Source organism: Aquila chrysaetos, chromosome 2 (genome assembly GCF_900496995.4).
Source record: "Aquila chrysaetos chrysaetos chromosome 2, bAquChr1.4, whole genome shotgun sequence".
Taxonomy (NCBI): domain Eukaryota; kingdom Metazoa; phylum Chordata; class Aves; order Accipitriformes; family Accipitridae; genus Aquila; species Aquila chrysaetos.
Window position 1 is genome coordinate 42347361 of NC_044005.1, and position 12386 is coordinate 42359746.

At 43.6% G+C, this 12386-nt stretch overlaps 1 protein-coding gene across 1 annotated transcript in view; it reads left to right on the plus strand.

Annotated features, from left to right (window-relative positions):
• The first annotated feature begins 2218 nt into the window (after positions 1-2218).
• Positions 2219-12386, plus strand: part of LOC115336931 (cytosolic phospholipase A2 epsilon-like) — a 35391-nt gene continuing 25223 nt past the window's right edge. The window contains exons 1-2 of the mRNA XM_030004744.1: positions 2219-2354; positions 4565-4637. Coding sequence (XP_029860604.1) covers positions 2328-2354; positions 4565-4637 — 100 coding nt within the window. The 5' untranslated portion in view covers positions 2219-2327. The remainder of the gene's footprint in view (positions 2355-4564; positions 4638-12386) is intronic.

A 12386-nucleotide genomic window follows, 5' to 3' on the forward strand; every position in this document is an offset into this window, starting at 1 on the left:
GATTTTTTTGTTGGGATTAGATACTCTGCCTAACTTTGCCTGTGGACTTTTTGATAGCAAAGGGTGAGCACCTGCTCCTTCCTGGTTTTATCAGCCCCAGACTGGCCAGAAAACACGTATTCTTGAAACAAGGGAAACAGTTCTCTGAGGATCCCTCCTACAGCCTGCTCCACCTTCTCTATGTCCCTTGTCAGAATTTGTTATGCACCCTAAAATCTCAGATAATCTGAATCAAACCAGAAATAGTAGTTTCTCAGACATTGTCACAACATTTTCTGTTAGTGGGTTTGCCATTTGCTGTATGTTCACGCTACATGCCTTGTCCCAGGTGCCTGTGCTGGGACTACTACCAGGTCCTTGTTCTGGGTTTGTGTGGCGGGGTTTTGAGAGCCGGGGAGGGGGCCGCAGGGCCGGCTCCTGTGAGAAGCTGCTGGAAGCTTCCCCGGCTCCAAGTGGGACCCGCCTCTGGCCCAGGCCGAGCCCGTCAGCGATGGTGGCAGCGCCTCTGGGAGAACAGAGTTAAGAGGGGGGGGAACCTGCAGCGAGTAGTGGGGTTGGAACGTGAGGGGAACCCCTGTGCAGACACCGAGGTCGGTGAGGCAGGCGGGGAGGGGGGGATGCCCCCGCAGCCCGCGGCGAGGCGGCAGGCTGTCCCCCCCAGCCCACGGAGGGGAGCAGGGGAGCAGACGCCCACCTGCAGCCCGGGGGGGAGGAGGACACCAGAGCGGGTGGATGCCCCCCAAGATGGCCGGGACTCCATGGGGAAGCCCGCGCTGGGGCAGCCTGTGACTGAAGATCGGCCCGCAGAAAGGACCCTCGCCAGGGAAGTTTGTGAGGAACTGCAGCCCGCGGAAAGGACTCACGCTGGAGAAGGTCGTGAAGGACTGTCTCCCGTGGGAGGGACCCCACGGTGGAGCAGGGGAGGAGTGAGGAGTCCTGCCCCTGAGGAGGAAGGAGCGGCAGAGACAACGTGTGGCGAGGTGACCCCAGCCCCCATTCCCCGTCCTCCTGCGCTGCTGGGGGGAGGAGGGGGAGAGAACCGGGAGTGGGGCTGAGGCGGGAAGGAGGGAGGGGCGGGGGGAAGGTGTTCTAAGGTTTGGTTTTACTTCTCATTATCCTTGTTTTGTTTTGATTTGTAGTAAATTAAATTGATTTTGTTTTTTCCCCAAGTTGAGCCTGTCTTTTGCCTGTGACCATAAGCGGGGAGTGATCCCTCCCAGTCCTTATCTTGACCCACGAGCCCGCCTTTGTATTTTCTCCTCATCCCACTGTGGCCAGCGGGGGGAGGAGTGAGCGGGCGGCTGCGTGGTGCTTTGTTACTGGCTGGGTTTAAACCACGACAGTCCTATTCTAGCAGAGGCACTTGACCGCCAGTGTCTGGGATGGGCTCCCTCCAGCTCCATGCTCTGCAGCACTTGCTGTGGAGGAAACTCCTGCAGAATGTACCCCTTGGGTAGGAGAGGTGAGTGTATAGTATCACCTCCTGCAGCTCTCAAGTGGTCATCTCATATCAGACATCTGGGCATATTAGTAGCTGGACCTGTGCAAGGGCTATTCACCTGCGTATCTGCTGCTGCACAGTTTTCTGTCAGAAAATGGAAAAGATGGGTGTCATCATAATTTGATGACCCTGCATTATGTTTAAAACATCTAGATGTTAGCATTTAGGATGAATCAGTGTATGCTCTAATTTGGAGGAGAACTTTTTGTCTTGGTTTACTCAGAAGTTTTGTGTTTGTGGAAGGGTTCGGAAAGCACAAAAACATGTATCCGCGTGACAAGTATATGAATGAAATTGGGGAACCATCTACCAGCAAGCAACTCAACCCCCTCTACCTCCAAAAAAAAAGGAAAATTAATAAAATTTGGTTGAAATAGAAGGTCTTTTAAAGTTGTTCCATCTACAATACTTTTGGTTGTTGTTTGGGGTGCTGTAGAGCTCTGTTTTCCTCCAGCCAATGTGTAGCTGCTATTATCTTCTCTGATTTGTGCACTGCTGCCAGGTCATAGGTATCCATGCGTAAGTGCTGTGTGTTATCACTCCCTTATCTTGAGTTGCTAATAACTCTTGGCACCTTGGTGTGTACAGCCTTCCCCCAACATGCACCTCTGGTGTTTAGCTATCAAATAAACTCAGCAAATCCCCTCCCTTTCTCTCTTCATACTTTCCCTTTCAGGCAATAAGGAAGGTGGGGCATGGATAAGCCACTTGCTCCTCAGCAGGTGCCTCCTTGAAGTTTGCAGAGGTACTTCGTGAGTCACTGCCAGCTGTTGCCTCTAACAGTGAAGTGACATCCCTATCTGACTTGTACGCGGCTGGGAGCACGATGGGCTCATACTGGAGTGCTCGTGAGGTAAGAGCGTGAAAATTCAGACTGTAATTCATTAGAAGCTGAAGATGACCTGAGGTGGGTTTGTGACTGGGATTCTGGTGCCTAGAAGAGGAATTGGGAGCTGTTAGTCCCAAATTCATGTATGTATTTACTTATTTATGTCAGGATGACTGATAGCTGATATTGGCTCCCCCTTGGAGGCACTTTTGGTAGTGAAGTTCAGCCACAGTGGGTGATTCACGTGGAGGCTGGGAAGGAGTCCGAGGTGCCTCACAGGAGCTTGCTGTGGATTTGGACTGAATCTGTGGTTTGATGCAAGGATTATGTGAATTGAGCTCTTCCACAGCACAGCATCTGCCAGCTATGAGTGTAGTCATATGCTGTGCCCAGATAGCTGTGCTAGCAGCCACCTGGTAGTGGTGTACACAGGACGGTCACAGACTAAAGACAGTGATTAATCATGGACACAAAGATGGTCCTAGTTTGATATCTGTGCATGACTGACATCCAAGAAAATCTTGATCTGCCTTTGTCCATAATCTCTGAGAATATTTTTTTTTTATTATTACTGTTTTTGTGGAACATAACCGGGAGGGAAAGCCCTAAAACTGCCTGTTGGGCTCCAGGGAGTCAACATACTTGTTCTCTTCTCAGCTCTGAAATTAACCTGCTGTTTGACTATGAGCAACTTATTTAATCATTCTGTGCCCTGCTTCCCCTGTTGTAAAATGGAGATTATAGAGCGCCTCTCTATAACACAGATGTGTGTTAGCATAAGTGTGCATTAATACTTGGAGACCTCAAACGTGGGATCCCCCCGGCTTAAGAAATAAAAAGTGTGAATGTCTAAGCAAACTGGTTAAAGAAATACTAAGGATCTACAGTTTCATCCTTTTGCAAGGAGGGGAGAGTAATGAACAGAGTCTGGCAATGGTCTTTGTGTGGAAAGTACGTGTACAAAGCAAGGAATGGGGCAGTCCTCTCTGATCTTCCCCTTGCCCTTAACCACCAAAACAGCCTCATGAGAAGAGCAAAAGTAGAGGCTTCTTGGTGCGTGTGCGTCGGGGGGAGCAGGAGAATTATTCCATCCAGACACTGAATCCAGACAGAAGACATGAAGACATGCACTTCTGTTTTGGAGTGAGGCTTAAAATACGGACCAAGGTCAGCTTATCATAATTCAAGAGTGATAGGGGAGTTTGTACCCAACTTCTCAGCTGGGTCAATTCCTAACTGGCAAAAGGAGTGATGTAATCCCCCTAAAGGGATTTAATGGAGTCATTTTGCTAGCAGAGAGTGGGAGAAGGGATTAGATCATGACTTCCAGTGAAGCAATAGCTGAAGTTTCAGGTATTAAAATTTGCAAGAGTTAATAATTTGTTTGGGTTCTGTCTAGTTATTTGTCTTTCCTTCTGTGCTTGACGTTTCAGTTAATGATCCTTTTTGCAAATACCCAGCATCTGGTTTATGTGGGGAAGTTTCATTAACATCTCTTCCTAAGCTGTTTTCTTTCGTGTAGGTTCTGCTGCATTTTGCTGGTGGTGCCTCACTCACTGAACAGTTTCATTTTCCTCTGGGACAATTTTACCATGGATTGTTTCTGTTTCCTAGCAGTTCTTTGTATCCCCTCATTTTCTCTTCCTGACTGCAATAGCTGAACACCTCGCAACTTTTCATGTATTTGCTCTTCACCATTTCTGGGAAAAGTTCCTGATAAAGATTTTAAATGGAAATTTGCCATTTTTACTAAGTAAAATTATCTGAAGAAAATATCTGCTTTCTGTGTGAAATTTCAACTCTTCAAGAGAATTAAACTTATTTTATCTTTGTATACAGATGTTTAACAGAGATGCTTCTCATGCATGCTCACTCTTCGCTAGCTTATTTTTCCAGCTTAATTGTTGATAAAGATTCCTTTTACATTAAAATGTCCTGTCATGTAATGCAAGCTTTCATTTTATTTAAAACCATTTTACCATGTTATCTATTTTACTATGTTATCCATTTTACTGTTATTTCTTCCATCAATGACATATATACACAGAGGAATCTTTCTTCTTTTTCTGCCTCTTTTTTTTAACTCTACATAGACATGGTTTTAACTTCCATAGCAGTGCAAGTAGTTCATCTTCCAATTTTGCTGTGTGGCTTTGAAAATTGCAACACGCATTTATGGGAGCATAAACAATTTAATGTTAATGCAGGTAATAACTTTGTAATTTTTTCTGCAGAGTGAAGAATGCCCATGCTGCTCACTCTCTGTGAAAATCATAAGAATGAGAAATCTGAGAAAGGCAGATCTGTGTGAGTATCACAGTCTTTCCTTGTGGTTCCCAGTAATTCAGTTCTGAAAGCAGAGAATATAAGCAAGCACTGTAACTTGTATCTGTGTATGAAGTGTCACCATGGTTTCAAATATTGATGCATACTTGAATTTGGACTATTCTTAGAATACAGTTTTGTATAAACAATATCTTTCACTTTATAGAATGTTACTATTAATGGAAATATCAAAGGTCTACTGTGGTTTACTGTAAAGCATCTTCACTGCTAACAAGCTTCAGAGCCAGTTTTGCTGAACAAATTCAGCTGTTAATTCTCAGTTGCAGTTTTTGATGCACTGAGATTCAGGATGCCCCTCTGTTTCTCAACAAAAATGCCAGCACTGATGTCAAGTGGCTGCCAGAGCCTGTGCTGTAACATGGGAGCTTTGGTATCATCTTCTGTACCTGTCTGTTTTTTGCAGTCAGCAGAAATACATACAGGCACCTCTGAATTTCTTTTTGCTTAAAAAAAAAAAAAAAAAGGAAGAGGAGCATTATATATCTTGTTGTCAAACAACTTTTTTTTCTGTCAAATGTTTACTGAAATGTATTCAAAATACCAGACTTTCAAGACAAAACCAGTACCATTGAAATGTTTCTGGGGACTTGGTGGAATGGGTGGAAGTGGAAGTGAAGAGAGAAAAATTTCAGCAGTTACTCAGGTAGGAGAAAACGAGCTGAAGGTCAACTCAAATATCTGCCTCAGAGAGAAAGAAGAAACCAGGAGTGCAGTGGAAAGGAAGTGAATATGAACCTTGCATATTAAGTAAGACCAAGTGAACTCAGCAAGAGTATTTGCCTCCATGGAAATTATTATTCAATTTTTGCATTTCTGCTGTTAAGCCTAGCACAGGAATATTGCCTTTTCTTGAAAACATCTTTAGAGAAGAATGAAAAGATTGTTCAGTTCTCTCTCTGTCTTTTTAATCTCACTTGAACTGTTTTCTGGCATAAATGATACCAGCCCAAGGGAACGCCTAAGTTGCCCTGACAGCCAATAGCATCAAGATAACCACCTACAGAACTGATAACAAATATCTGCCTCTGGCCTTAAAATCAAATCAGGGATGTTTATTAATTTCTCAGCATTTTGTAATGATTGGAAATGACAGCCTTTACATTGTTAAGGACCAAAGAACTTCCAGAAATCCATAGCTATTTATCTTAGCTCTTTATCTTTTATTAGTCTTTATCCTGTATCTTCATTTTGAGCAGATGTTTGACTGCTTGGTTGCAGGTATGAAGCTATATCACTGGAGATTTACTTCCAAAGCTAAATGTGGATGAAGGTCTTTGCTGGCAAGAGCCAGAAGAAGCAGTGCTAGGTGCGAGGGTCTGAGAGGAGCAGCCTTGTCCATTCCCCATCCCAGTTCCCTTTCTTTATTGTGCAACAGAGCACCACATTTTGTTTTCCCTCTGAGAATCAGGAGCAAGTTTCCTTTCTGCAGATATTTACTTTCCCAGGATTAGTCTTTGCTCAAAAGTGATTTTTTTTTTTTTAATATTTTTTGTGGGAATGTATTTGTCATGTAATTAATGTATTTATTCAAATATTTGTAAATATTTGAAATATATTTGGCTCAAAATATATTTTAGGAAAAGATTATATTTCCCACTCATATTTATTTGTTTTAATCACTATTTCTGTACAATTCAAAGTTGTTAAGAGAGACAGAAGTGAGGACAGAGAGTTGAAAGAAATAATTCAAACTGCAAAGAGCCATTGGTGCTTTGTTGGAGTCAGAGTCTGATTAGACTAAGCTGTGGTTTTTGGAAGACTGCCTGTTAAAGATGAGTATGCTTTGCTTTTCTTCAGCTGTGGCACTCTACAGCTAAAGTGTCCTCCTTGTGCCGAGGGACTGCTACCCACAACCCACAGTGTCTGTGCCTCCTTAGATCTTGCACGTCATATAATATAGGACTTGGTTTTTTATTATGGGACAGCTGTGGCAATCATCTATAATCATGATCTCCTGACCTTTTCCCTTTGTGTCAGACAAAAGGTTGTATTTGTACGTGGTGTGAGCATAATAACAATAATCAGGCTAGTCATGGGCGTTGAAATCTGATAGGAATAAGATTTACTCAAGAATCAGAAGGATTTGCTCCTACATTATGTAGGTTATGAGGCAACTACAGAATAGTACATATCATTCACAAGATATAGCTGTTGCAATTTCTGGACATGTTTGAGTTTGGCTGAATTTTCCCTGTCGAAAGTTGTAACAATAGTGATACCAGACCAGTCCAAAGTTTCATCTGGATTGACAGTATGTCCCCACAACTGGCCTATAATAAATGTTTTGGGGCCGGACAAGCATCGAAGCATGCTTTTCCCTGCCCCACTCTTCCAAGAGATCTGTGGTTCATGAGGGTTGTGGCTCAGAGATCTGGCTCCTGAGTCAAAAGTAGTGTTTGCATTTAATAGCCATACCCAAAATGCTTGGCACTTGGAGGCCACTAAGGGATTTTACTTTGATATTTTTCAGCTCAGTTTGCACTGGACAGGAACCCAGATGCTCTTTCTCAGTGTCATAGGAAAACACCAGGTCCAGTTTCAGGATGTTACTCTTGGGGGGGTCTATATACTTGTATTGCTGATTAAGTAGTTATGGGCATTTCTTTTCTCTCTTTGCCTTGCATGGGCAGCAGAAATGCCTACTTGAGAAAAGCTGGTCCTTTTCAGGTTGCCCTGAAAAGGCCTTTTCTGCATCTTACACAAAGACAAATGCCCCTTTCTATCTATTAAAAAAATGGCAAAAAACTTATTAACAGCTGCATGACTGCAGCTGTCTCTTGCTTTAAAACTGCGAAAGCTTTGTGGCTGTCACAAGCCTTCATAAATGCATCCACCATTTCTGCAAAATCTGGATTCACTGCCTGGATGGTGCTATTTCTCTGCAACTGTATAGGATGGTATGTGGAGATTTTGGAGAGAAGTGTTTAGTTGCCCATGGTCTCAGCATAGATCATCCAGCAGGGCTAGCTTGAGGCACTGGCAAAACAGGGAGCCATTGGCAGCATCAGGAGCAAGAGTCACAAGCTGAGGTGCCTGGGCCCTCCACGTGTCTGCACCCCCATTGTAGTGCACAGGGACACAAGACCAGCTGCGCTGGATCAGACCAAAGGTCTCTCCTGCTGTGTAGGGAGGAGCATGAGAGTAGAGTGAAAGTATATAGTGTGCTCTGCAAAATGTGCTCTCCCAGCCTTTGATCACTTCAGAGTTGGTAACTTTTCAGGCCAAATACAGTTTTTCTATGAATGCAGCAACACCTCCAGAATGCTCTTGAACCCACATGAACTCTATGCATCAACAACAGCCTCTGGTTTCCATGTCACAGAAACCTTTGCTGCAATCTCAATGCCTCATCCTTAGAGTGGCAAAAATCAGTTTTGCCTTCACTGCTGAAAGGCCTTGAATTTGTTCTGCCATCCAGTGACTTCCAACGATCTTCCCTTCCTTTCCCTGTCAGCTGACGTAGTGGAGATTGACTTTGAGAAGGCTTCCTGCTTGTGGGAAGGGATCAGCTGTTGCAAAACTCTTGGTTTTCCAAGGGCTGGTCCGCCAGCCAAGATCGCTGGAAGAGGACGTAGCTTTCATATTCAACTCTGTCCGTCCCCCCCCCCCCCCCCCCCCCTCCATTTCTTCATAGAAGCCTTTGAAGGCCCCTCGAAGCTACCTTTATGCAGTGCTCTGCATTTCCACCATCTAACCATGGGAGAGTTTGTTTCTGGAGAGGCTTCTCTGTTGGCCAAGTACCACTGCATTTCACTCTCTGTGTGCCGATTACAACAGGAACTAGACCCACGCTGTGTAAATTCCCCGGAGTAGATCTTGTTTTCAGTGTGGCTGCCCAGACATGCCTCGCTGTGCATGGTCCTGTGGGAGCACACCCGGCACTCACTGTTCCCAGAGGCTGCCGCTGCAGTCACAGCAGGGCACGGGCTGCCTTGCACAGCTGGTTTGGTATGGCCCTCTTCTCAGTGGCAGGGGTCACTGATTTTCCAGGAGGGAAAATAAATATCTTCTACACTGCAAATTGATACCTGTGGGAGAGAAACCTGCTTGTTTCATGGGCTACAAGTGAAATATAAAGTAACATCTTCTACATACATGTATTTCACAGAAATATTCCCTTCAGGAGACAAAAAAATGTCTTTAAAAATATTGGCTTGCCCTACTTTGTATTTAGCAAAGTCCAAGGCTCCAGAAATCTTTTCTGGGAATGGCCTACAGCTCCTTTTTTTTTAATACGACAAGCTAATCTCAATCAGCATTCTCATTAGGTAAAGCTTTAGGCTTTTCTTTAACCATAGTATTAAATCTGGGTCTTGTTAAATCTGAGCCTTGCTGCTATGTAATTTCATAGCAAACTCAAATACTACACTGACCATTGATTTTAAAAGTTGGAAGGCAGTACTACTAAAGTTTTTCCTTGTATCACCTAAATCCCATGTAACACCATCATAATAATGAAATCCCTTTCATTGCCATGTTCTCCGAAGGAAGCTGTTGTGTGCGGAAAGGACTGACGGAAGATGTGCACGCATCTTGGACTGCAGCACTGGTGTGAGGGGGCAGCAGCAGTCTTTGTGCAAAGAGGGCAGGCAGGTAGCACGGGCAGTGCCAGCAGGCAGCTGCCTGGGCCAGCCAGTGCTAATGGCATTTTTGCTTTAGGGTGAAATTACTTCCCCGTCAAAATGAGTGTGGTCACTGACTTTTGCCGTGATTGAGAGAAATCCTGGGACATGGTCCTTTGAAAGAGAGCACCGGTGTCTTTTCAGGGCATCTCGTCTAAGTTCCTGATGCCGCTGGCTGCTCAGACAGGCTGCCTTTGCGTTAACAGACAGAAATCCTAAAAGCAGCCCAGGACAAATGCTCAGCAATGGGAATCTGCACGAGGATAGAGAAGTAGTTACGTGGATAGCTGCCAAGTTGCAATAAGGCCTGTAAACAAGGATTTCCTAACTGGTTAAGAAACTGAAACAAACAGGTATAAAAGCAACTGTTAATCACCAGAAGCTCCTCCCTGTGATGTCATATCCTGAAGCAGGGCTTTTCTTACTGTAATTGTGAGCTGATTAGATCAAGATCAAGATCTAATTGCATAACTGCTAAGGTACCTGTCAAAATGGAGCCCTGGTCCTGACTGATGTTTATAATAACAAAGTCGTAACCACAGTTAATAATATGAGTAACAAATGAATGGATAATCTCAGTGAATATTATGTGAATCAACTTCACAGCTGCAGTTCTTAACAACCTCTGTTCCTTTCTATTCAATCTTCCTTTTGGTTTCATCTACTCCTGTTATCCAAGTCTGCTCCCACTCTTCCTTGGTTCATTGCTACCACCTAAACACATGCAAAAAACTAGTTTCCCTCAGGTTACCCATTTTGTGTTCACTAGCCTAAGAGATTATTTCCAGGTTTTTCCCTTTCTCAAGTCTTTGATGGCCATGATGGAGTGTAGTGTATAGAGCGTAGTGTATATTGTATTGTATGCAATTGTATTGCATGGTATACATGGCAAGAAGTGTGGAGATGAAAAGCCTGCTTTGTGCCTTGATAGCAACGTAAGCTGCCAGTAAAAAGGACAATGCTATGTATAATCAAGGAGCTCATTAATATGTTATTTGTTTAGGGTTCTTGGTCAGGGCACCTCCCTACAGCTGTGGAAATAATTGCATCTCTACTGCTGGGTATCAATGGATTTTATGTAGGTACATGTCCATCTTCTTGCAGTCATGCTGGCTTCTGTGTACTTCTGTGTGCAAGAACAGAAAGCTGTTCTGGCAGTTAAAGGTATTATGTGCAATGTTCCCCCATGACTTCCTTCGGATTCTTGGTGTAACCTTGGAGAAGATAAGATTCCTCAAAACCTCAGTTACTCATCTCTAAAGCAAGGACCTCAGCAAGGGCATTAGGAGCCTCACAGGGGCGTTAGGAGGATGAACTGATTACTGGCTGAAGCACTGGTAGAATGAGTAAAGAACCTTAGGTAAATGTTAAGCTCATCTCTGTAGCTACCGTGCTCTAATACCGTACCAGCACAGGTGGTATTGCAGCTGTCCTTCATTGATCTTTAAAGCCTTTTGTGATGGTACTACATGTTCCGAGTAGACTTCATTATCCTCTTGTTTAGAGGAGGCTTCTAGTTAACAAGTGATTGAAACAGCTTTTCAAATGTTTTATGATTTTTTGAAATGTCAAAACCTGTTTTAAAACAGGTTTGAAAAGGGTGGAGGCAATGGAGATGAACAAGGGAGAAGCTTGGGTGGAGAAGTGAGGCTGGAATGAGTAGGTGACAATGGCAGCAATGTAGAACCTTTTGAGAGGACACAGGTCCATGCAGCAATTCGCCACCCTTTACTCCTCCTCTGCCATTTGGCTTGCAGAGTTAAAAGGCAGTGGCAGACTCTGCTCAGGTTGTGACTTTCTAGTTTGCACTCAGAAAGTTCCAGCAGACCTGGATGGATGCTTCTGCAAGAGCTGGGACGCGTTTCATGAAATGCTGCGCTAATAAATAACAGCACAAGATTAGCATGCAGTTTCTTTCAAGCCTATGTAAGCAACTTCAGCAGTTGTGAACAGATAATGATGATGAAGTATGTGCTTTGATTTCTGAATAGGCTTTCTATATTTACAAATTTCCTTGGGCTGAACTGTGTAACACCTTCTCACTGCTTAGGAAAGTAAACTGAGCATTGCCTTTTCCCATGCTTACAGTTTCCCACATCTTCTTAAAAGTTATGGTACCTTGGAGTTTTTGATCATCCTCGATAGGGACCATATTTTACTCTATATCCTGCTTACTGTTGCACAATGATGTGTTGAGTTTAAGACCAAAGTATACTTTGCTTGACACTGAACAGTAACCACAAATTGAGTACCAGCAGATCTGTGTTTACAGTACTATTAGTTGTAATTTGGACATTCAAAGAAGTAAATAATATGAAGATTGATAACAGACATTTACTTATTGCAGGAATTTCTTCAAGATTTTTGAGGTATTCCTTTGATGAGGAGAAGGTGGTACAACTTCTCATCTTCACTATTTTGTTGTGAAAAATACATTTAAATGCATTTTTGTTTATTAATTCCCAATAGATTTTCTTATACACTGTTAAAGAACCTCCAGAATCTGTTCTAGTTCTGTCCTGGTTCTGGTTTCATCAAGACAGCAGTAACTGCAGTTCATCCAGTTATGCATTAAGCAGTGTGACTGATATCTGTAATCAATGATTCATTCTTTCCTGTACTTTCTGACCAGAGACCTGTTTTGTTTTATGCATCTGTGCTCTCTCAGTGTTCTTTCACACACATCTAGATTAGTGCTGCTGAGGTGAGCTGTACGCTAAAAGCACAATGCGATAAGGCCTGTGGTATGTCTTAGTTCTGGTGGAGGTTTATTCTGAAGACTCAGAGCAGTGCCTGGGAAATCCTTGCCCACAGCTGAGATTCATAGAGCTTGAGGACCTTTATCAGTGATGGTCTCCAGAGAGGAGCTTCAGGCAACCTTTTTGCCGAACTGAGGACATTGATTACTTGTAGATAAGGACCAAGAACCCAGATGTGATTTGCTGTTATGTGGGAGGCCAGTGTAGAGAGGCTAGATTTAACATGGCTGTGATAATCCACAATTGCTGAAAAGATGTGTGACAGTGTTGATGTGAGACTATGGCTTCTCTCTCGGGCACTCTGTATGACTGTATCCTTAGCAGGAGCC